At 33.6% G+C, this 22,552-nt stretch overlaps 1 protein-coding gene across 1 annotated transcript; it reads right to left on the reverse strand.

Annotated features, from left to right (window-relative positions):
* Nucleotides 1–290: 290 nt before the first annotated feature.
* On the reverse strand, nucleotides 291–524 carry K441DRAFT_536344 (uncharacterized protein; the record flags this gene model as incomplete). Its single annotated transcript, XM_067642410.1, has 1 exon — nucleotides 291–524. A coding segment is annotated over one exon (234 nt), but the record flags the coding sequence as incomplete, so codon positions are not given.
* Between the last annotated feature and the right edge of the window lie 22,028 nt (nucleotides 525–22,552).

Below are 22,552 nucleotides of genomic sequence, written 5' to 3' on the forward strand. Positions count from 1 at the left end.
TTATGCTTAAGGGTTACTTCGTAAACGTTATATCTAATCTTACCCTACTATAGAAGTTTAGAGAGATACCCTTCTCAGAAATGTTTTATAAGAGTAGCTAGAGTATAGAACTTATATATACGCTTACTAATTAGTAGCTTTTAGTTCCCAAGGCAGATAAAGTATATCTTTAGTCTTTTCTCCTTATATAAGGATGCCTTTGCCCTCTTTAGCGCTTTAGCCGCTTCTAAAATCTTAGCATCTTCTTTAATCTTAACCTAGCTAAGGGCGACACCTATCCTAAACTATCTCTAGCGATGACTCGGCCGATACGCTCTGCCTTCCTTAATATTGCAGTAATCTACGACTGCATTAATAGCATTATTGCGTCTACGTATCTTATCTTTTAGTAATATACCAGGTAGCATTATAATCACTTTAATAAGGCGTTTGTGTTCGGCCGATCTATTATTATTAGATTCTAAGGTTGCTTTAATATCCTCACTAAATATAACTCTAGAAAGTTGCCGCTTAATATTAATTATAGCTTATTTATTATCCTAATTCTTCTTAATATTTTCTAATAGCGTATTTCTCTAACGTTGCCTTTTATTTATAATTTCTTAGCTAAGCTTTTAGTATTCTATGCTTCTTGCGGTTTTGCGCTTAAAGCTAAGCTTTAGCTTATTTTAAACTTTAATTAAGGAACAAATACGCGGGTTCTCGTTTACCGATAAGGATTATTCTATTATTAGGTACTGTAGCCGCCGCGGGTCAATTAATCGGCTTATTCGGTATATTACTTTTATTAACTTTTCTTAAGGCTCTAAGCCTTAAACGATTGCTTATATATCTACGTTAACACACCCCGCAAAAGGTAGTGCTTTAGGAACGTTTAAGCGTCGGCGTGCTGCATTATTAGGTTCTAGAGGGCATTAGTCACGTTACCTAAGTAGTAAAGATATTAGAAATGTCTTAGTAGAACCGGCTCTATATAATAAAACTTACTATTCTTATTAAATACCTTACCTATACCGTAACGGAGACTATATAGGCGCGCAACCTGCCGAAATCCCATAATTATGCTAAGGTCCTTAATCTATAGTAAAAGAGTTAAGTACTATAAAGGTTGGTTAGGTAAGACCTTATAGCCATAAAAAGCTTTAATTAATCGCTAAAATACGGGGATATTATTTAGGTCCGGATAGAGTGGTAGCGGCAACTAGTTACGCCTAGGCTTAATATATAGCTTAGTAAGCTATTCCGCAGACGTTAGGTTAGGGGCTCTAAAAGCTTAGTTAGTAAAGAGGAGGCCTAAAAGAAAGACGTAAGGGCTAAGAATAAGTAAAGGGTTAAAGATAATCTTAGGAATTAGGAAAGTATTACTAGTTCTCTATAAGTATAAGGTAAGAGGAATAGGGTAGAAAGATAATATACGCTTCCTTTATACTAAGATATTCCTTAGTAAATTTAAATATAAACTTAAGCACGATGTTATAGGGACCGCCCTTTAGGTCCTAAATAAGTGTAACTATTATATGTTGGTAGCATAGGTTTAGAAAAGCTTTAGGTCGGCTCACAGTACAAAGACCCAGTTATATTAAGAAATGCACTTATATCCGATGTCGTCCAACTATATATCGCTTCCTTATTATAACTAAGTTAGTCTTAAGGACTAGGGCGAGATCCTTCGCGTCTATAACAGTCTTTTCTTACTTTTTCTTGCTTAGACTATATTTCTCCGCTAGTTTCTAAAGTACCTAAGAAAGATATCTCAGCTCTGCCTTACCTTACTAGGTTAAAGGATTAACTAGGAATCTAATTACCTTATATATCTGGCGGTTTAGTTCACTAGCAATTTTCCCTCTAATCACTCTCTTATATATAAGGCGATAGTACTTCTAATACAGGCCAAGCGAGCTAGAAACCTTCGTCCTGTACTATTTCCTACTACCTTTCCCTTATTTCTAGTTTAGGGACTAATTAAAGAAGCTATAAAGGAGCTAAAGCGAGAGGACTCGGTACGTTTTCTTGGGGTCTTTCCCTATATAAGTGCAGTATCTAGAAATTGTTAGCTCTTTGCCAAGTTAGGCCTAGAAAGCCGCTAAATAGGTTATTACTTACTAATCCTAATGTTCTTTAATGCGGTTAAGGAGAGCTATAGTGGTATCAGCGTAGTCCTACGTCGTAAAATTAGATTCCTTAAACTCTTTTAACTATTTAAGGTAATATTCTAGTGGATGGTCTTAATCCTTATAAAGCTATACTTAAGCGGACGCTTCGCAAGCATTTTTAGATTCAGCAGTGCTATTAGTATTACTATTAAAGACGGTCGGTTCTATCCAGTAGCTATTACCGTCGCTGTCCATATCTATATACTTATTGTTAGTAACGCTAGATAATAAGCTGTAATTTAATAATTAAGCGCGCCGTATTTTAGGGAGCTAGAAAAGAACTTAGGGTAATAATAGCGGAAAGGATATAGAGAGTAATATAGGGTTAAGGAGATAGGAGGGTAAAGAATAAAAAAAACAGGGCCTAGGTTAAACGGATTAGAGGTAGGAGCTATAAAGTATATATAGGTTTAGCGCCAGGCGCATAGAAGGGTCATACTTCTTAATAAACTGGTCTGCCCATAAAAAATAGGGCACAGGCTAGGTAAGTAAGAGGCTTAACGTTAGACCAGCAAGCAAGAGGCTTAGGGCGGCGGGGAGTTTTAGCGACGCGACCTCCAAAAACGGCGACAGAACCCTCCAAAACCGGCAGTCAGATCTCCATTTTCTTTTTTAATGGAGTAAAATTTGTAAAATAATAGCTAGAATTAAAAAGGGGATATAGTAAACTAAATAATATAGTGCACGAAGGATTCTTTTTAGTTAAATACTAAGAGCTTAAAGATAAGCCTTAAAGTAAGATAGAGGCTTAAATGTAGATAAAAAAATATTAAGCTTAGAATTACGACTAAAACTAAACCTAGAATTAAGTAGTATATAATATTCGCAGAAGTTACTTATACTAATGCGTTATCCACAGCTTAAAGTTTCTTAAGTTAATCGCCTAGGATCTTTATAAAGGCTTTAGGCAGAATATTTATAAGGTTAAGTAGCAGGCTCCTATAATTAATATAGTCGTTAAATACAATAGTGTAATTTTCCGTGCCTAAACTGCAGTTCTTTAGCACTATATTATTTATAGAACTTTATACCGCACCTATAGTACTAGTAATAGCACTATAAGCTACGCTAATAAGGCTTTAGGCTCCTATAGCGACACTTTAAACCTTACTAAGTAAAGAGTTTAAGTTATTTAAATCTGGGATTCCTAAGCCACGTAATTAAAGCTATAAACTATCCCGCACCTAAAGAAAGGAGGAGTTAAACTATGTTTTTATTAGTTTCTGCAAAATATAACAAAAGAGTTAGCCTCCTATAATTAATATAATAATACTAGTATTTAAGTTCGCTTTTTTGTAGACAACTAAGAGTATAAGTGTAAAATATAAGAGAAATGCTGCGATATAGGTTAGTGACGTAACTACCTACGGCTATAATATTTCTTTTGGCATTTTAATAAGATAAGGTGTAAGGGGATTTGTTATAATAGTAAAAGGATATAAAGTTACTATATAAAATCCTCTTATAACGCGCCGTATCCCTACTATAATAACCCCATAGAAAAACAACCTTAGTAGGAAACCATCTTTTACCTTTTAAAGAGTTTCTAGATAGCTACGGTGGTAAGGGTAAAGTTGTTTATTACTTTCTAAGGAACTACTAACGCGATCTTATACGCCTCGTTATCTAAAGAGTAAATTAGGTGGATTAGATGGATTAGGTTAGTTAGGTAAATTAGGTAAGCTTTTTTAAATAGTTCTTTAACGACCTAGTAGCTCGATAAAGGTAATAGATTATTCTAAATTAGGCATATACCCTTATATATATATCTTTTTTAGAAGTAAAAGGTAAACCTAGTTATATTTATACATTCCTTTAATCGCCTTAGTACTATAAACTTTATTTAATTCTTTTTCCTTATATATCTTACTTTTTTACATTATAGCGTCGGCCTTTACCCTTAAATTAGATAGTATATTAGTTAGACGTAAACGCACCTAGATATACTCCTATAGAAAAGCACCTATAAATAGTAAATTTTTAGGTTATATATATAAAACTAAAATAAATACCGCTAGAAAGATATCCTCTTAAGGTAATATCTAATATTTATCTTAATTTTCGATTCTTTAATTATAGGTAGATATTGCATTTAATGTCGAGTTATTAGATTAATATATTAAAAAATCTCTCTTTACTAACTTAACTTTAGCGAGCGCTATATTTATTTAGTGGTAGTAGGTTATTAATCTAACTAACAATACTAAGCATTGCGCTATTTGTATAAATATTCTTAGTAAAGAAGAGAACAATAGCGCGCGTATATTTGTTTTAGAACGCTACTACTATATAAGCAACTCCTTAGAGCCAATAACTATTTTAATAAACTAACTAATTTATTATAGATTGTCTATAGCGAATATATTCTTAATAGTGGCCTAAAAGCTAGGGGTAAGTTAAGGATAATAGTTAAATAGTTTAGCTACCCTTGCTAGGATTATTTTTTTTTTTTTTTATCCATTGTATTATACTACGTACAATACTGCGCATGCAGCCTTGGGCTATGGCGCTATAGTTCTATATACATAAATCCTTTCTAGGCAGCTTAATATGTACTAGTAGCTATGTCCTAGTAGTTTATAAACCCCTAAATTAGGAGTTTATAGTTTCCTAGTAAAATACTAAGATACTACAACTACTAGGGAATGAGAAAATGGTAAGAAAAACTATAAGAAATCCTAACCCCTATCCCTGTCCTTTTGCAATTTATTTCTGTCCTTTTNCTCTCTAATATCTTTTTAAGAGCCTAGTAGGAGTTGCCTCCTTCTAGAATCCTATCTGTTTTTATTCTTCCATAGAATCTTCCTCGCGTACTAGTTTAGCAGCTTTAAGAGTCTCGCAGTCTTTACTGTTAGCAAAGTGTTTTTCTTTACAATTAATGCAAAGAGGGGTGGTATGCTGGCAAGGCTTGCCTGTTATTATACAGGTAGAACAGGAATGGTCTTTAGATAAATNTNCAGCNGCACAGTATCTGCAGGCCCTAGTAGAGCACCTGTCTCCTATATGGCCAAATTTTTGGCAGCTCGTACACTGCGTAGTAGGAGAGACTTNGAGGTATTTTACTACCTTAGTAGCTGTACCTGCAATTGATATCTCTTTTTGCTTAAGGATTTCTTGTCTTTTTTCTTTGTTTTCTATAGTAAAAACTATAGAGCCAAATCTGGTCTGTGGATCGTGTCTTTTTACACTAGATGAGATCTATTTAGGTAGTCCTTGTATCCTTATAGGATTAAAGGTCTCAATTTCTTCTTTTAGAAGCTTAGAGCCTCCTTCTCCTAAGAACGGTAGGGTAGGAACCCNATGGGCTATAATTTNAACCCAAGGTTCTAGTTTTTGTTCTCTTTGAAAGGTAAAGCAGTTATNCCAGATTTCTTTGTATTTAACTAGGAAATCCGCATTATACTCTTCCGTAGTCGTAAGGAGAATATTTCGTTTTCCTTTAGTTCTAGCTATGGATGCTAAAANAGGTTTTTNTACTTGCAGTTTTNATGCAAATAGTTNATTGACTTTGTTTCGTATAGAGAAGGTATCTAAAGGTTGGTCCTTTTGGTCTGTAATTAGGACTAGCTTTCTTTCTTNTAGCTGCTTTTTCTTACTTCTAGTAGAAGTAGAAGGAGTAGGAGATGGTAATGAGGAGGGTAGAGAGGACGAAGTAGGGAGGCCCTTCTTTAGCCTCTCTGCGTAGGTTTCTTTAGTAGAGGCTACCTCCTTACGGAGAGCTCTTACTTCTTCGACTAGTCCTTTTAGGACATTGTTTGTCTTTTCTTTTCCTTTTATAAAGGGGTTTTCTCCTGCTAGGATACTACGTGTATAGTCCTCTAGCTGTTTAACTTGTTCCTTTTTATTTTCTTCTTCTTCTTCTTCTTCTTCTTCTTCTTCTTCTAGCCCTTTATAGGCCTGGGTTAGGCTATCTAGAGCCTTTTGTAGGTGTTGTTCTGGAGAAAGGGGAGAGAAAGATATACTATGTATACCAGCCGTGAAAGTCCTCATTTTGGTTGTCTTTTTTGCAGGTTTTTGGTTTTCTTTTTNANTAGAAGACTNAGGATNTCCTCTTTTTTCTCCTGTNCCAAATAGGCNAGGGGAAGGAAAAGGGGCAGAAAAAGTGGATGTAGATATAGACTNATCACTTATTTCTATANGAGGTTTCTTTTTAGGCCTGCCGGGCCTTGGCATTTTGTAGGGGAAGTTTTCTAGTTTTTACTATCCTTATACCCTTTTTCCTTACTAATCCTACTAGAGGATTTCTGGGGAGATTAGGTTTAAAGGTAGTAGTAATACTAGACCCCTGGTATTGGTAGTGGTAGTAGTGGTAGTAGTTTTGGTGTCCTGTCCGCGTGCCTTCGCCTTACAGAGCTAGGACCACCCCTTAAGAAGGATTTTCTGTTTGGGGGAAGGGGTTAAAACGACAATTAAATCCACCTATAGCTTGCTAAGCGGTAGGAATTGGGTCTTGAAAGTTGGAAAATCGATTGTTTTGGTGGGTAAGATGGTTATGCCGTAAGTTTTAAAGTGCGGCGCTACCTTTTGGTAAGGTTGCATGTGTGGTAAAAGCGTCTATGCTAGGATTTATTCCTACTAAGGAGTATAGAATGGCACCTAAGATTTTTAGAATTAAACGTAGTCGGCGCGGCTAGTGGCCCACGCGGGCTAGTGGCCCACCTCAAAACCCAACCAAAAATTAGGATTAATTCATACCCTTTATATCTTAACAACCACTTAATAAATAATTTCTAATAATTTATATTTTGACTTTTATATTACACTTGCAGGCTTCTATTAAAGTATATAGTAAATAGTTTAGTAGTTTTTAATGATATAGTAATTTAGCCTTATTTTTAGCCCCTAAAATTTTAATATATTAAAAACTACTAAACTAATTACTATGCAACTTTAATAGAAGCTGTAAAGTGTATATATAAAAAGTCCAAATCCAAATATTAGAATTTTATTATTTAAGTAGTTGTTAAGATATTAAGGTATAAATTTGGTGAGTTTTGAGGTGGGCCACTAGCCCGCGTGGGCCACTAGCCCGCCGACTACGTTAACTGTTTAATCTGCTAGAGAAGAGCTAATAATGCTATTTATCGAACTCTTACCCCTTACGGTAAGTTCCTATATATATTTAGATAATTTTAAGAAAAGTCTAACTATTATAGGCTATTTATTCTGCTATAACTATATTAAGAAGTAGAACGACTCTAAATATAGTAGCCGTTACCTATATTACAGAAAACGCTTTAGTAAAGGCCTTAGCACATTTTAAAACTTTAAAATAGTTTAGTGTAGTATTCTTTGTTAAATATATTTATAAGTTATTATATCTAGACTCGCAGTATGCACTTTCCTAAAATACTCCCTTTAGGGAAGTTAACTTAGGTTCTAGGAGGGTGTGGTAAGATATTAATAAACCTTTAAAGGTAAAATAGGGAGATTTAATAGTATATAGAACTTATTATACCTAATATAAGGTTAAGAATGTAAGTTCGCCCTAACCTACTCGTTAATTTAGTTATTTAGCCCTACCTTATTATCTCTACCGCTTTTTGCCCCGGTTGCCTTATTATACTAGTTTCCTATAATATACACTTTTTCCATTTTATTGGCGCTTATAATCCCCTTATTTTTATACTTATAAGCTTATTACGGATTGGTTAAATTTTCCTACGGACTTAGGTATAGTTTATATAATACGCCGTTAATTTAAAATGTCTCTAATAGTTAAAAGGCGGTTCCCTTTTTATATCTCAATATAAAGCAGATTTTTAGCTGCGTATACTGTATATATCTTTAACTAAAATACGGGTTACTACCTAGCCACTAGAGCGTAGATGCACCCTTTAGTAATAGGTGTCTGTAATATGCCGTATATATAGCGGGGTATAGTAAGACCAGATTAGATAATACAAGTTTATATATATCTAATTAGGGCTAAAATCAAGTATAAATATCTAATAAGTTTCCTTCCTTTTACCTACTATTCTATTAATCCTCTTTCTAACTCCTTTTACCTCTAGCTTAAAGCGTTTACGTATAAGGCAGTATTGCTAGGGTATATAGTAGGGAGTAGGCAAGCCGAGCATAAGTTATAAGGAGAGTCGGTGGAAGAGGACGATATGGTAATAAGGGTAGGCAATAGCCTAGTATAGAGAGACGAACTAATGAGGAGGGAAGGGCTATAAGCCTAAGGTGCTTATAAGGAGGTGCTAAGGGCTAGCCGAAGGCTAGCCTTGGCGACCCCTAAGAGCCCTTAGGCGATGTAGCTAAGTAAGGGCCAAAATAACCCTTATATTACGTCTGCTACTATATACCTACTGTTATAGTGCTGCAATAAAGTAGACTAAATAACTACGTTGTAGTATAAAGAGGGGAAGAAGGTGGAAAGGGGGTATTATATATAAATAGTAGGGCCGGCTGCTAAGTCACTAGTGGTGGGCTAGCAAATAGTAGGAAATAGTATAAGACAGTATGAAACAGTATACGTCAGGTTAGTGCCGTGATAGTACTCCTTTTTCCTAGATGGTTTGGTCCCTAAACTAAATAGATAATTTAAAAATAGGTAGTATACGGGGTTGCCAATTTTTTTTTACCGCAAAGATATTAGTTCTGCTTACTGCCCTTAACTAAGCTAATAGCGATTTTCCATACCAGGTATGGAAAATCCTAATTAGTTAGTTTAGTGAGTAAGGTCGGCAGAACTCCATACCGCCACTTAAATTAATCCGCGTGGCGTTTCTTAGTAAGAATTTGGCTAATTAGATAACTTTAACCGCCGGTTAAAGTTCTATAATATCTTAACTACTACAAATTTTAATACGGTGGTCGGCCGCGACCTTAGCGTGACTTTCCCTTATCTTATACCTAGTCTAGGGGTCTTAGCTTCTTAGGGTGTTGCTTATAAAAGCGCTGTATAGCTTATTCGCAACCCTTTAGGTTTTCCTCTAGCTGCCAGGTTATATCCTTATAATATTTCTATTTAATCTTATAACTTAGGCCTTGGGGGTCTTCGTTATATATATTAAGGATTTTCTTAAACTCCTATTTATCTTCTATGTTGCCATTATTATCTCTTTCTACTACTCGTCCTTATATATTACGGCGTTCTGCGGTATTAATATTTACTTAGCTAGGGATCTTTTTAGCAGCCTAAAGGCGGACCTTAAATGTATAAAAGGATTTATTTACTTAGATGTGGTCCGGGAGGTTTACTATAACTGCCCCTTAGTATACTATCAGTATAGGGTATAGGCCGTCTTATTTATCGTCCTATTTCTTCTTAGGTCTGTTTATCTTTATATTTTCTAAGCTAACTATAACTATATCGCCTTTGTAGAATAACGCGCTCTTATCCCTATAGGTATTAGCATTATCTTTATAGCGTTACTATAAAATTTAGGCTAGGGCCTTAAGCTATATTAATATCCGCTTAAAGCAGTTGGTTATAGAGTCTATGCGGAAGAACTACTTCTTTGCTTATGCTAATAGTATTAGTAAATAGGGGCTAGCAGGCTTAATTCTGAGGTAAGGGTTAAAGCTATAGTTTGCAAAAAACGGGAAGATACCTATACTCTTGTTAACTTGGTTATTTATAGTAAACTTAGTAAGCAGCAGATAGTTAATCTAGTTATTCTATATAAAGCTAATAAAAGCATAAAGGTATTTATTTATAACAGCATTAATAATTTTAGTTTAGCCGTTTATTTCTGGGTATTAGGCTAAGCTTAGTTATAAGGTTATCTTAAGGCGTTTACTTAGTCATTGCTAGAAGTCGCTAATAAATTATATACCGCAATTAGAGATAATTGTGCTTAGTATACCGTGGAGCTTATATACGTTATTAATAAAGCCATTAACTAGCTCCTTTATTAAGAGTTCTGTTACTAAAATAAGGTATCATATTTTAGTTAGGCGGTCTATAATAAGAAGGATATATTTATATGCCTTACCGTAGCGTTAGTATACCGGCAGTGTTATAATATAGTTAATTAAGATATCGGTCTACGGGCGGGTGGGTAATTTTAGTAGCTTTAGGAAACCGAGTAGGGTAGAATAGGGGGTTTTAGTATAAAAGTATAGGGTATAGTCTTTAATAAAGGTAGCTATAAACTAGGAGATTCCTAGCCACTAGTATATTCGGTTTAAGAGATTAAAAGTCTTAACCCGGCTAGGGTAATTAGCGGGGCCGCTACTATAAAAGTAATAGGTAACTTCTAGGTAAAGGTCTAGGGCGTTAGGGATAAAGAGATATTAGTGAAAGTAGATCTGTTTATTAATAATACTATATTCTAACTTATTATAACAGAGTAATTTCCTAATCTTCTTTAGCTAATAGCGAGCTTTCTAATTACGTAGGGCCGCTACTATATCTCTTATAAGTTTATTCTCCTAGTATCCTAGCTAGATTAACTTATTTAGTGACTTTTTGGCTATTTTAGGGTCTAGAGCGGCTATAAACTCCGCGTTATTAAAGTTATAGGACTTATATAGTAATTCTTCTAAGAGTATAGGGTTAACTTTTTAGGGTAGTATAACGACTTAGGCTTAGTAGCGGAGGCGTTTATTATCGGCGTTCTTAGGCCTTATTCCTAGTAGCCGGCTTAGGGCCTTAAGGAGCGTAGCTTTATTGCTAGGTCTATATATAATTATAAAGTTAAACTATAAAAGGAACTCTACCTATTAGACTTAGCGCTAATTTAGCTGCTTAGTAGTTATAAACGTTTGTAGGTTCTTATAGTCGGTAATAATTTTAAATAGCTCCTTAGTCCCTTATAGCTTAGGACGCTATTTCTCTAAAGCCTTAATAATAGCTAAGAGTTCTTTATTATAGATCTTGTAGTTATACTCTAGCGTAAAGTACTTTACGGAAAAGAATACGACTGGTCTTAATTTTTTATTATTATTATACTAGGAAAGGACTCCGCTGGAAGCCTAATTTAATACGTCTATCTCTACTACTATTTTCTTTATATAGTTATAGTATACTAGTACTAGTGCTAAAGTAAAGGCTCCTTTAAGGGCCTTAAACGGTCTAGCTTATTCTAGTCCCTATAGCTATCTAATATCCTTCTTTAGGAGTTTTATTATAGGTATAGCGATAGCAGAGTAGCCTTAGATAAATTGTTAGTAGAAGTTCGCGAAGCTAAGAAATTGTTATAGTTCTTTAATTAATATTAGGTCCTTCTATTCCTATAAGGCCTATACCTTCTTAGGGTCTATAGTTATGCTATTAGTTAAGATAATTAAGCTAAGGTATTTTATTTTAGTAGAGTAGAACTTAGACTTATTAATATTAATCTAAAGTCTAGCATTACTAAGTCTTTAGATAACTTTATTTATATACTTAGTATGCTTAGCGCGTATTTTGGAAAAGATAAGGACGTTATTAAGGTAGGCAGTATAGTAGTTGTTAAGGGCGTTATATAGAATATAGTTAATATAGTTTTAAAATATAGTGGGTGCGTTATAGAGGCTAAATGGTATAACTAGCATTTTATAAAGTCCGAACTGGGTAATAAATACTATAAGCTACTTATAGCCCTTTATAATCCGGATCTAGTTAAACACAGCAATTATATTAAGTTTAGTAAAGTACTTAGCACTATAAAGTGCGTTAAGTGTCTCGTGGATTACTAGTAGTAGGTACCGATTTTTAATAGTGACTATGTTTAGGCCTTGGTAGTTATAGTAGATTTATATACCGCCGCCGGGCTTAGCAGCGAGGAGGAGTGATATAGTAGCTAGTAAGGTTAATTCGCGGATAAAACCCTTATTTAGTATTTTATTAATCCACTTCTTTATATACCTAAGTTTAGTAGGTAAAAGTAGTCTATTTTTATAATATGGGGCCTAGTTTTTAGGGATAATCTTAATTTTATAGTCCTATAGTCGGTAAGGGGGTAGCTTATCTATGTTTTTAGGGAGGAAGTGCTTAATATATTTACGGAACTCCTTTAATAGGCGTTATAGAATGTCTTTATAGGTTAATCCTAGTTTGCCTTTTAGGAATTTTTTAATATTAGTGTTAACTATCTTCCAATATAAAAGCTCGGGTTTAGTTTTTAGATTTGTCTTAAGGAAGTTATAGAAATAGGGGGGGAGCACTTTATGGGCTTCCTTTATTATATAGTCGCCTTTTACCAGCCGGCGGAAAGACCTTTTTAATAGGTTTAGTACTTCTATTAGGCCTATAGGCAGCTCTTTAAGTAGCTATTAGTGCTTATTTTGTTTAACTAGTTCTACTAACTCTGCTATATAGATCCTTATTACCTTTACGTCTTTTTATTTATAGAACTAGGTAAAATTAATAGCATAAGTATATTTAATATCGTCTAGGTTAGGGCGGGTCTAGTTCTCTAGTGCTATAGCTAGGCTAGCATAGCTTAGTTAGCCTAGGGGGGCGGAAATAAGGCGGCGGCCCTATACGGTACGCGCGGGAGATAGGTATAAGGTTAGGCGTTACGGTGGCGCGGTTTCTATTATCCGGGTTTTAGTAGTTCTATAGCTAGTCCTTACTATAACACGAGCTGTAGTATGCGTATATGGCATATAGCTTAGTTTTAGGTATTAGGCTAGGCGGCTAGGGTTTAAATAGTGCCTAGGTTAGGGTTAGATTCTTAATAATAGTGGCATAAAGCGGACTTTCTTCCTTAGTCTTAGCAGGGCTGGCTAGCCCGTTGTTTTAGTTTTAAGTGCTAGGGTAGTCTAGTCTTCTATTATCTTATTTCTTTGCAGCTATATAGGCTCCCCTTTATTAGGAACGTCTTTTACTATTAGGGATTTATATATAGTCTTAGGCACTAGGCTTAGTAGTGCTAAGTATCCATATAGGGCGTCCTTACTACTATCGGTTATCCCCTATAAAAGGTAGTACCTAGAGTAGTAGTCTGAGTTAAAGTAGATTTTAAGTTTCCTAAAGCTAGGATAGAGCTTATGCTTCTAAAGCTAAGGTATACTTAAGATAATTAGGGTAGTAGGCGAGAGTTTAGTAATAAAAAAGAGTATAGCTTTAGTATAGAGGCCGATTAATATTTAGGCGGTAAAGTAGTCTATAATAAGCAAAGTTAGGATACTATTTATAAGGCGTAGTGGTCTAGGTGCTTGTAGCTTCTTAGTTATAACGTTATACTTTCTTATAATAGACTCCGCGTCGGTAAATACTATTATAGTATTACTAGAGTCTACTAGGCTTACTATATTAATATAAATTTGGGGGTATAGGTTACGTAATAAGGAGAGTTAGGTTTAAATAAGGATTAATTTCTTATTACTATTTACTAATCTAAAATTAAGTGGTAGCTTATTAATAGAAAGGATTAATTAATCTAGTAATAGGGATCTAATTTCTTATCTTCCTCCTTATATAGTTTAAACCCTTAGACGTGACTTAGTTTAAGGGTTTACCTTTTAACGACTAGGGTATAGGGCTGTCTTAGCAGGGCGGTCTAGTGTCTATTTAGCTAGTAGTATTAGTTTTAATCTTAGTTAGGGTATAAGAAGATAATACCTTACTAACGACGTAGCTATATTTATATTTGCTAACGCGGAGTTACTAATGCTAGGCGTTATTAACGGGTTAGGCTCCTCCTATATAGGGTATAGTTTAGAGTAACTAAGCCATAGGGTTAAAGGGGGGGGGTTGTCCACCACGGCTATAATAGGCTTTACAGTCGCCGCGTTTATAGTGGACTCTACAGTTGCCGCGTCCGTAGTTATTAGTTTGCGTTGTTTAATGGGGTGGCATTAGGACTAGGTTTACTATCTTAGTAGGGTTATAGGCGTCCTTTTAGTGGCTAGGCAGGCCATAGGCAAGGTATAATCTATTATTAATGCGGCGCTTATACTCCGTGTCTAAGATTTTATTAAGGTCTATAGGTTTTTTAGTTACTGCTAGGGTTAAGGTTAATATAGGGGTAGGGGCTTAGGTAGGTAGGCGGTAGTTAGCATTCTTTTTAAGGTTGGCTCGGTGTGTATAGTTTATAAGGTTTTTTACAAATATATCTATCTACTTACTCTAACCTATATAGTTATTATTATTAATTTAATAGGTAAGTCTAAGTACCAGCTCTTCTATCTTTAGAGAGATAAACTTTTAGAGTAGGTTCACTTTCTATTTATCTGTCTTCTTAGCATAGACTATTAGCTTATTAAGCTCTCCCTTCTAGGACTAGTAATTACGCTTGCCCTAGGGGAAATAGTTAAGCTTATTCTTTATAACCTAGGTTATATTAAGGACCTTATAATAGGTAGTAAGGTCTTTAAGTATATCTTCCTTAGTAGGCTATTTCTATATAAATATGTTATTTGGGTTTTTGTGTATAAGCTTTAGGCCCTACTTAATAAACTTATAGGCCTTATCCTCTAGTATATCCAAGATGTAAAGGATTTAGGATTAAACTATGTTAAAGTAGTCCTAGTTCTAGTTGAAGACTCCCTTAATCTTAATATACTAGGTCTTAAAATTAGCTTATTATTCTAGTGGGGTGCCTTTTCCGCTAAATATTAGAGGGTCTTTAGATCTCCGTTTTTTCTACTAGGTTACTACCGTTATTATAGGGGTTAATTGTTTTAGAACGGCGATAGTCTTTACCTAGGAGTTAATAGTTCCTATTTAGGAAGCGATAAGGGCATTAAGGTTTTTATTAGCTTTTTTATTGGCGGTATTTATATTATATATATACTATAGTCCTACTTTAATATTATTAAGAAACTCGTTGGTATAGTTAATAAGAGTAAGGTAAGCTTTACTAGACTTAAAGGTCTTAGGGTATAGTAGGCAGCGGCGGATTGTCTACGTAATATTAGGGTATATCTCTATAAAGAGGTCTATAAAAACGTCGTGGGGGTTCTAAGTTTTGGCTATTTTAGTATTGTTAGTATTTCCTATCTAAGCGCTAGGTAAAAACTGAGGATTATTTTAGGACTGTGCTGGGGACGTATTAGTTTTAGTAGAGATATATATAGGTCGCGATTGCTTTAGGGTAGAGGTTAATTGGCTAGGGTATAAGGAATTAGTAATTACAATAGGGCGCAAATTAAAGATACTATAAACTGTTATAGTACTGTAATAAAGTAGACTAAATAACTACGTTATGGTATACAGAGGGGAAGAAGGTGGAAAGGGGGTATTATATATAAATAGTAGGGCCAGCCGCTAAGTCACTAGTGGTGGGCTAGCTAATAGTAGGAAATAGTATAAGATAGTATAAAACAGTATGCGTTAGGTTAGTGCCGTAATACCTATTATATCTTTTAGCACCCTTAATTAAATCTCTATAGAGAATCTTAACTAGAGTTAGGACTTTAGTTAGGATTTCTCTATTTAAATTCTCTTTAAAGCTATAATAGTAAACGGAACTTGCTAATCTAATCTAAGGTATAGCTAATATTTTGTGTTTAGGTTCCTATAAGGTGATGCCTAACTTATCTTATAAATAGTAAAATAAGTTAGGTAATTCCCGGAAAAGACTATCCTTAGTGCGGTACTCCAGTAAACTATTTAGACTATTTAGTAAGTACCCTTTCCCGGTAATTTCTATACGAGTTAGCTAATAGATAAAATACCTTAAATATAGGAGATTAGGCAATTTATATACATTAAAGGCTTTAAACTTATAAGAGGAACCTATTACTGCTAATTATATATAAAAAATGTATAGGACTTAGTTATTTACTATTTATTAACCCTTAATATTATTACTAACCCGTAATTTTATTCCCGAAACTCTTACCTAGTTACTCTACTATAGTTAGAACTATAATACCGTCTTCCCCTATTTTAGCTTTACTACCCTTTTATATAGCTCTATTTCCAGTAGATAGTAAAAAATCTTTATTTAGTAAGCTCGCTGTCTCTCTATCCTCCTATACGTCTATATCCTTAGTAGATAGATACTAATCTTCCTTTAGAAAATCTACTTTCTTTAAACCTTAAAACTACTTAGCTTTAGAAATAGAATAGTTAATAAAATAAAGATTATCTTTTTCTTTATTTAGGAAGAGATTAAGAATATAAGTCTCTAAAAGGCTAGAGAGAGCTTTAAGCACGCTAGAGAAAGGCTCTTTATCTTTGCTAACCATAACCCTACTATCTATATTTACCGTTAACTAAAGTTTTTGGGTGGTATTTGGGCTAAGGTAATATGCGTTAGTGTTATTTCTACCCTTTAGAGAATCTTTAGTAATTTTTTTTAACCTCCTCTATAAGAGCCTTTACGCCCTATAGTTTTAAATATGTTTTAAGCTTCTTAAAAATAGAATTCCTTTCCTTTCTGGTTTTTTTAGTCCCCTTTAAAAAAAGGCTCTACCTTAAGCCTAGGACTATTTATAGATAGATACTTAGTTGTATGTATAGCAACCTCCTAAAGTAGTATAACCTTGCTTTTTTAGTAGATGCCGATCTCTTATAATAGTTTTTGGTGTATAAATATAGCCGGTTTTTATAGTTTCTAGGTTTTATCCTTAAAATCTAAACTATTGCTATCTTAAAGAGGGGGACTAGTAGTAGTAGTAGAAGGAGGAGGAGGAGGGGGGAGGAGATAGTAGTGGTGGTAGTAGCTGCTTTAGGAAGAGGGTTAAAGGAGATACTAATGATTTAGGAAGAGGATTAAAGATAATTTTAATAAGAAGGTAAACTAATCTAAGACATCTAGCCTAATTTATAAATAAGCTATTTAATATCTCTGCGAAAAGGAGGGGCGTGTAATATAGTGAGATTATTATAACGCTTTTCGTGGCGTTCTATAGAAGGCTTATTGTAAAAGCTAAGTTATAGATATAGCTTGTAAACTATAACAACTTCCTAAAAATATAAGGATGCTCTACTACCTAATTTCTAATAGGGTTATAGGCATACATATATATATATTAGTGGAAAATATATAAAAGGTTATATACCTAAAAGTCTGTAGAACTTAAAGCGTATATAATACGGATAAGGTCCCTACGGGGGTATATATTACTTCGCTCTCTAATTATACTCTAGGCGTTAAAAAATATAGGGACGTTATTAGTATTACGGGTAGTGAAGATAGGTAAAGGTTAAAGTTTTATTACTATAAGCGTTAAATAATAAACTTTGTTTACGGATATTATATTCTAGGGAAGAATAAGATTTATTTCTTAATAAGTATAGAGATAAAGTAGGGAAATAGCTTACTAATCCAAGCACTTAGTTCTTAAGATTTAAGGCTAGCTACTATTTAGAGCTTTAGGTTTCCTAAGTGTATAAAAGGGTAAAAATAAGCACTCTAAGCCCTAAGCGCTGCCGCAGCTTTAGGCCTAACGAAGTACCTAGTTATTAAGATTCTAAAACCCACCTATATACTAGTCTAAATAAAAGGGTATAAATAAGCACTTAAAGCCCTAATTACTGCCGTAGCTATAGGCCCATTAAAGTGCCTAGCTGTTAAGATTCTAAAACCTACCTATATACTAGTCTAAACTACACTATAAACTACTTTTATAAAATCTTAGTTAAGCTTTATTATACGCTTCTCTAAACTATTTAAAGCTAATTCTTTATCCTATATATACAGAATATAATTAGACTAGCTCTTATACTGGACCTAGCATCTATTATACTTAAATCATACTAGGATCTTAGTACTATGGTTACTTATTTAGCGGAGATAGTTTAAATATTAAGTTGTATAATTTCTAAGCTTGGAGTATAGGCTAAAATAAACACCAATTATCTTAACAACCTATAACTTCGTTAATTTTGCTTAGTAATTATACGGATAATAGCCTTACTTTAACTTTTCTTAGCTCCGGCTCTAAAAACTTATTAAATTTATATAAAGAAGCCTTATCTGCCTTAAATATATTCTCTCCGTCTTTAGGGACCTAACCGCCTAGAAACACTATATTAGTTATTTACTCTATAATATACTCTAGTAAAGATAGAATATATATGTTTAAAAGAAGTCCTTTAGTTATATTTATATGCACCTTTAGCCGCTAGGGCATAAGTCTCTATATCTTCCCCTTATAACGTAGTAAGGTAGAGAGTTAACCAGGTTAAGAGTAAAGGCGCTACTAAAAGCGCTAATATAGCCATGGCTATATTAGCGCTCTTAGTAGCGCCCTTTATATAACTAAGTATTTCTACGGATACTCCGTATTAGGTATAGTAGCCTATTAACTTTTAGACCGTTCCTATACTTCTATTAACCCTTCCCTAATAGGACGCCACTATAATGCAATCCCCTATAAGAGCGACTATAATATCCTTAGAGTTATATAAGCCACGCTTAGGATACTTTATATTAATCTTTTAACCTATAAGATACCTATTTAAGAGGAAGTATAGAGATATTTTACGCCTTAATAAAAATTAATAGGTCGCTTTAATAACCACTAAGTCTAATATAGTTTTACCTCTACGGCACTTAGCTCTAAAAAAAAAGGAAATAAGTGCTTACTATTTCTTTTTTAAGGAAACTAATATTGACTTCTAGGGAGGGAAATTCTTAATTGGATATATTTAAATCTTAATAGCCAACCTGTCCCTCTTCCCGCTCTAAAATTCCCTTAATCTTTTACCCTCTCTTTAACATCTTAGCTTTCTATATAAGGCAGCGTATTAAATGGCTTTAAAAAAGGGTATTAATAATGACTAAAACTGGAAATTTAAAAGTAAACGTAAAGAGATTTTCTGTATAATATTCGCTGAACCTAAGTCTATTAAGGTTAGGAGCTATTCTATATATATATCCTATACTCTAACTATTTTATAAATAGAGAAAATATTAGCCTTTTGCCCTAATCCCTTAAAGCTATACAATTCTTTAGTATTTATGCAGTTTACCTAGAATAGGCTATAGTTAGATAGTTACTAGGAGTTATAGAACTTAAAGTTAATAAATAATTAAACGGAATTACTAAAAATAGATAGGATAGACGATTTCGTTAGTTAGACGGAATTGCTTAAGTAAAACGGATACTAAAAAGGTTAATACGAAGTATAGAAGAAGATACTTTCTTTAATAGCGGAAGCTAGGCTATTCTAGTTAACTATAATAGAGGATTTAAGTAGCTAATAAGGGACTTTAATAGGCATGGAGGCTTAAGATATTAGCTTTGCTTTAGTATAAAAATGCTATTAAATTAGAACCTAATATTACTATGCCCTAGCTATTAGGAGCGTAGAATATAAGCCGTTAAATGCAATATAGTGTTATTCTATTGCCGTAGTGTTCTAAAGTTATTACTAGTGGTGTAGTAATGCGTAGATATTAACCTACTTAATAATAATTAGATCTTACCCTCTTTTTAAGAGCTTCTCTTTTTTAGTAAGGCTATTATACGGTAGCTTTATTTAATTCTATAATCTAATAAGTTATTATACGCTAGCAGGGATCGCGATTGGCCCTTTAGTATGCTACTTTAATAATATAGTAAGGTGCATAAACTTTGTCTAATAAGTTTAGGTGCATTCTTCGTTAAAGGAGCGCTGGCTATAGTGGATATCTTTACAGCTATATTAAGTTTCTCTTTACTACTTACTTTTACTTTACAGAAAACATCTCTAAAGCTCTAAACTGCTGCTAAGGTTCTGCATAGTGCGCTTAATCTTTACCCTATTTATATTTCCTTACCTGTTTAAACAGTATAGTTAAAGCTTATATAAGACAACGCTATACGTTAATAGAGCTTTTTTACGGCAATAATTTAAGAATAGGTAAGCGTTTTGTCCCTTAAGGTATATAACTCCCTAAAGTAAGTTTGCCTTCTAGGGCGGGAAGCGATCTTCCTATATAGCGGAGATAGTAGGTACGCTTATAGTAGGCTTAAATATAATTATATATAATAATAGTAGGGCTAACTAGATAATAGATGCTAGCATTAAACAGACTAATCTTTGTTAAAAAGGTGGTGATGGAATAATATATAGGCTATAAGGTAGCGGGGAGGTAATCCAATTAGAAACCTACTCTGCGCCGCTACTAGGCTAGTTAATGTTAAATAAAGAATGTTAAGTAACTAAATTATAATAAGCGAAACATAGGCTATAAGTAGAAGGTTTAGTTTAAGTATCTATACAATATCTATCTGTTAATAGTTCCCCGCTATATAGCTTTAGAAGGCAAAGTATCTACTAACTATTAACATTGTAAGGAAACCCACCAAATACTAGACTGCTACTCCCCTATAGTCTCCCTTTAGAATATATTTTCTTAAGTTGCCTCTTATAAACCCTCTATAGGGCTTAGCTGTATGCCGCGAAACTAGTAAGATAAGCTTTTTATAACGTAGGGTTTATAGAAATATTAAAAGTAGAACCCTCTACTATATTAATTAAAAGCTCTGTAGCTTGGCTTATATATATTTTGTTAATAATAAGGGTTACTTAAAACTCGGTTTCTTAAAAGGCCACCTTTATATCCACAAGATAAGTAGTAAATTTTATATTAGACACCTCTATAATCTACAATATTAGGATTTTATCCTCTATATTAGATAAGTAGGGGCTCTACTTTTAGGGATAGAATCTCTTTATTCTTAAATGTTTTGTAATTTTTAGATATAATAAACTTCTTATAGCTCGCAACGCCTAATACCCACTTATTTGCGGTGGAATCCATTATATTAGGAGGGGTAATAGTAATTTGTGTAAAATAATAAGATAATTTTTAAGGTGATAGAGATAAAGGTTTTGTATAATTAAAACTAAATGCTAAGGAGGGTTTAAAGAGCCTATTTAAGCGTATACAGGTTAGGCTGGATTAACTAAATGCGGCTCTTATCTCTAACTCGGTATTGCGGATATGTATACTATCTTATAGTTTCCTAATAGGAGTATATGGTATAATATAGTTACTACGGGTAATAAAGACTGGTAAATGCCTATATATAAGGCGTTAAGCCAAGACTATAAATAGGAGGGTGCTACGATATATATTTGGAGGCTGTAAATACACAAATACTACTTACTTTTAGTTATACTTTAAATAGTAACTAAGTACGGGATATTAGTAAGCGGTAAAGGTTAGGGATGGCTTAAAGCCGCTATAAGACGAACGTAACTATATAGAGTGGGGTAAATATATATAGCTAGCATGCTTATTATTAGGAGGTCGCTAAAGGAGGTCTCGCAGCTAATCTATTAGACGATAATAGTACTTAAGTAAGTTAGATGCACTTTAAAAGTATATTCTAAGCACTAAAAGAGAGTAAATATATAATAATGTACGGATAAAATACTTATAGATAAGAACCATCCAAGTATAGGCTTAGGTAAAAGTGTTTATTAGCCCTTCGCTTATTTAATATTACTCCCAATATATAATAAAATTGCCTTCCTATAGACTTTAGATAAGTTTACCCTAGTTTCCGATAGCTAATAGTATAGGCTTCCCACTAGTACTAATCTACGCTTTTCACTTCTTCTGTTTAAAGGCCTACTTTAGAAAATAATAGTAAATTATATTTTCCTTCCTGCTATTAGAACTTTTCTACTATCTAAATAGGTATAGCAAATGGTGCTATAGGATATTTAAATAGTATTTTACGGCACCCTTAATTGCCGCGCTTAAGATATTAAAGAAGTTTTTAGGGATTATTGCAATAGCAGATAATAAGCTATATAATTAAAATGTTATAACTTTCTGCGAAGTATAAATACAAAGTATTTAAGGTTAGGGAAGAAGACCTTACCTAGTACGACTTAATTATTACTACCAATACCTTTTAGTTACTCTTAAAGTTATAAACCAGAGGAAAAATCTAGAAATTAGGCTCTTTAGTTAATATAGTAAAGTGGTAGTTTTAGTAGGTAGGAAGGTTGTTTTTAATAATAAGAAGCTACAATATTGCTACAGCGGCTAATAGTTAGTGGAAAGTATTATAAATAAATCCTTTAACAGGCTGCGCGGAAAGCCTATTTATATTATATAAAAGTACTCCATATAGCGTTTAGATGCATTAAGGGGTAATTTAGCTAAGTTACCCTTTTTAGAATATTACGGTAGGTTTTAGGACATTTTTTGTTATTAATCCTACTCCTATATACTAAAAGTATGCCCTATTCTTCTTACCAATTCCTTATTTATAGGTATGCTGCCTATAGAAAACTAATTGGGTATAGATAAGCTGCGACTAGTGGGCAGAAAGGCTGCGGATTAAATAGGCGGTAGAGGTATATATAGTTAAACATAAGGTACGGGATGCCTATAGGGTTAGTAGGTATAGAAAAGTGCAAGCTATATAGCTACTTACTTTTAATTGCTTTTAGGGTTAGGTATTAACTCTAAAGGTCTTTTAGTGGATTCTCCTTTTAGTAATTGCCGTTATTTTAGGGGATTAGGGGCATAAATATATTTAATAAACTTCGTATCTCTTTTATAGTAAGATAATTGATAACTAGAATTTAGAGTAAGAAAAGGAATAGATTTATAGTAGGG

This window comes from Cenococcum geophilum (genome assembly GCF_001692895.1).
Source record: "Cenococcum geophilum 1.58 unplaced genomic scaffold K441scaffold_3, whole genome shotgun sequence".
Lineage (NCBI taxonomy): Eukaryota > Fungi > Ascomycota > Dothideomycetes > Gloniales > Gloniaceae > Cenococcum > Cenococcum geophilum.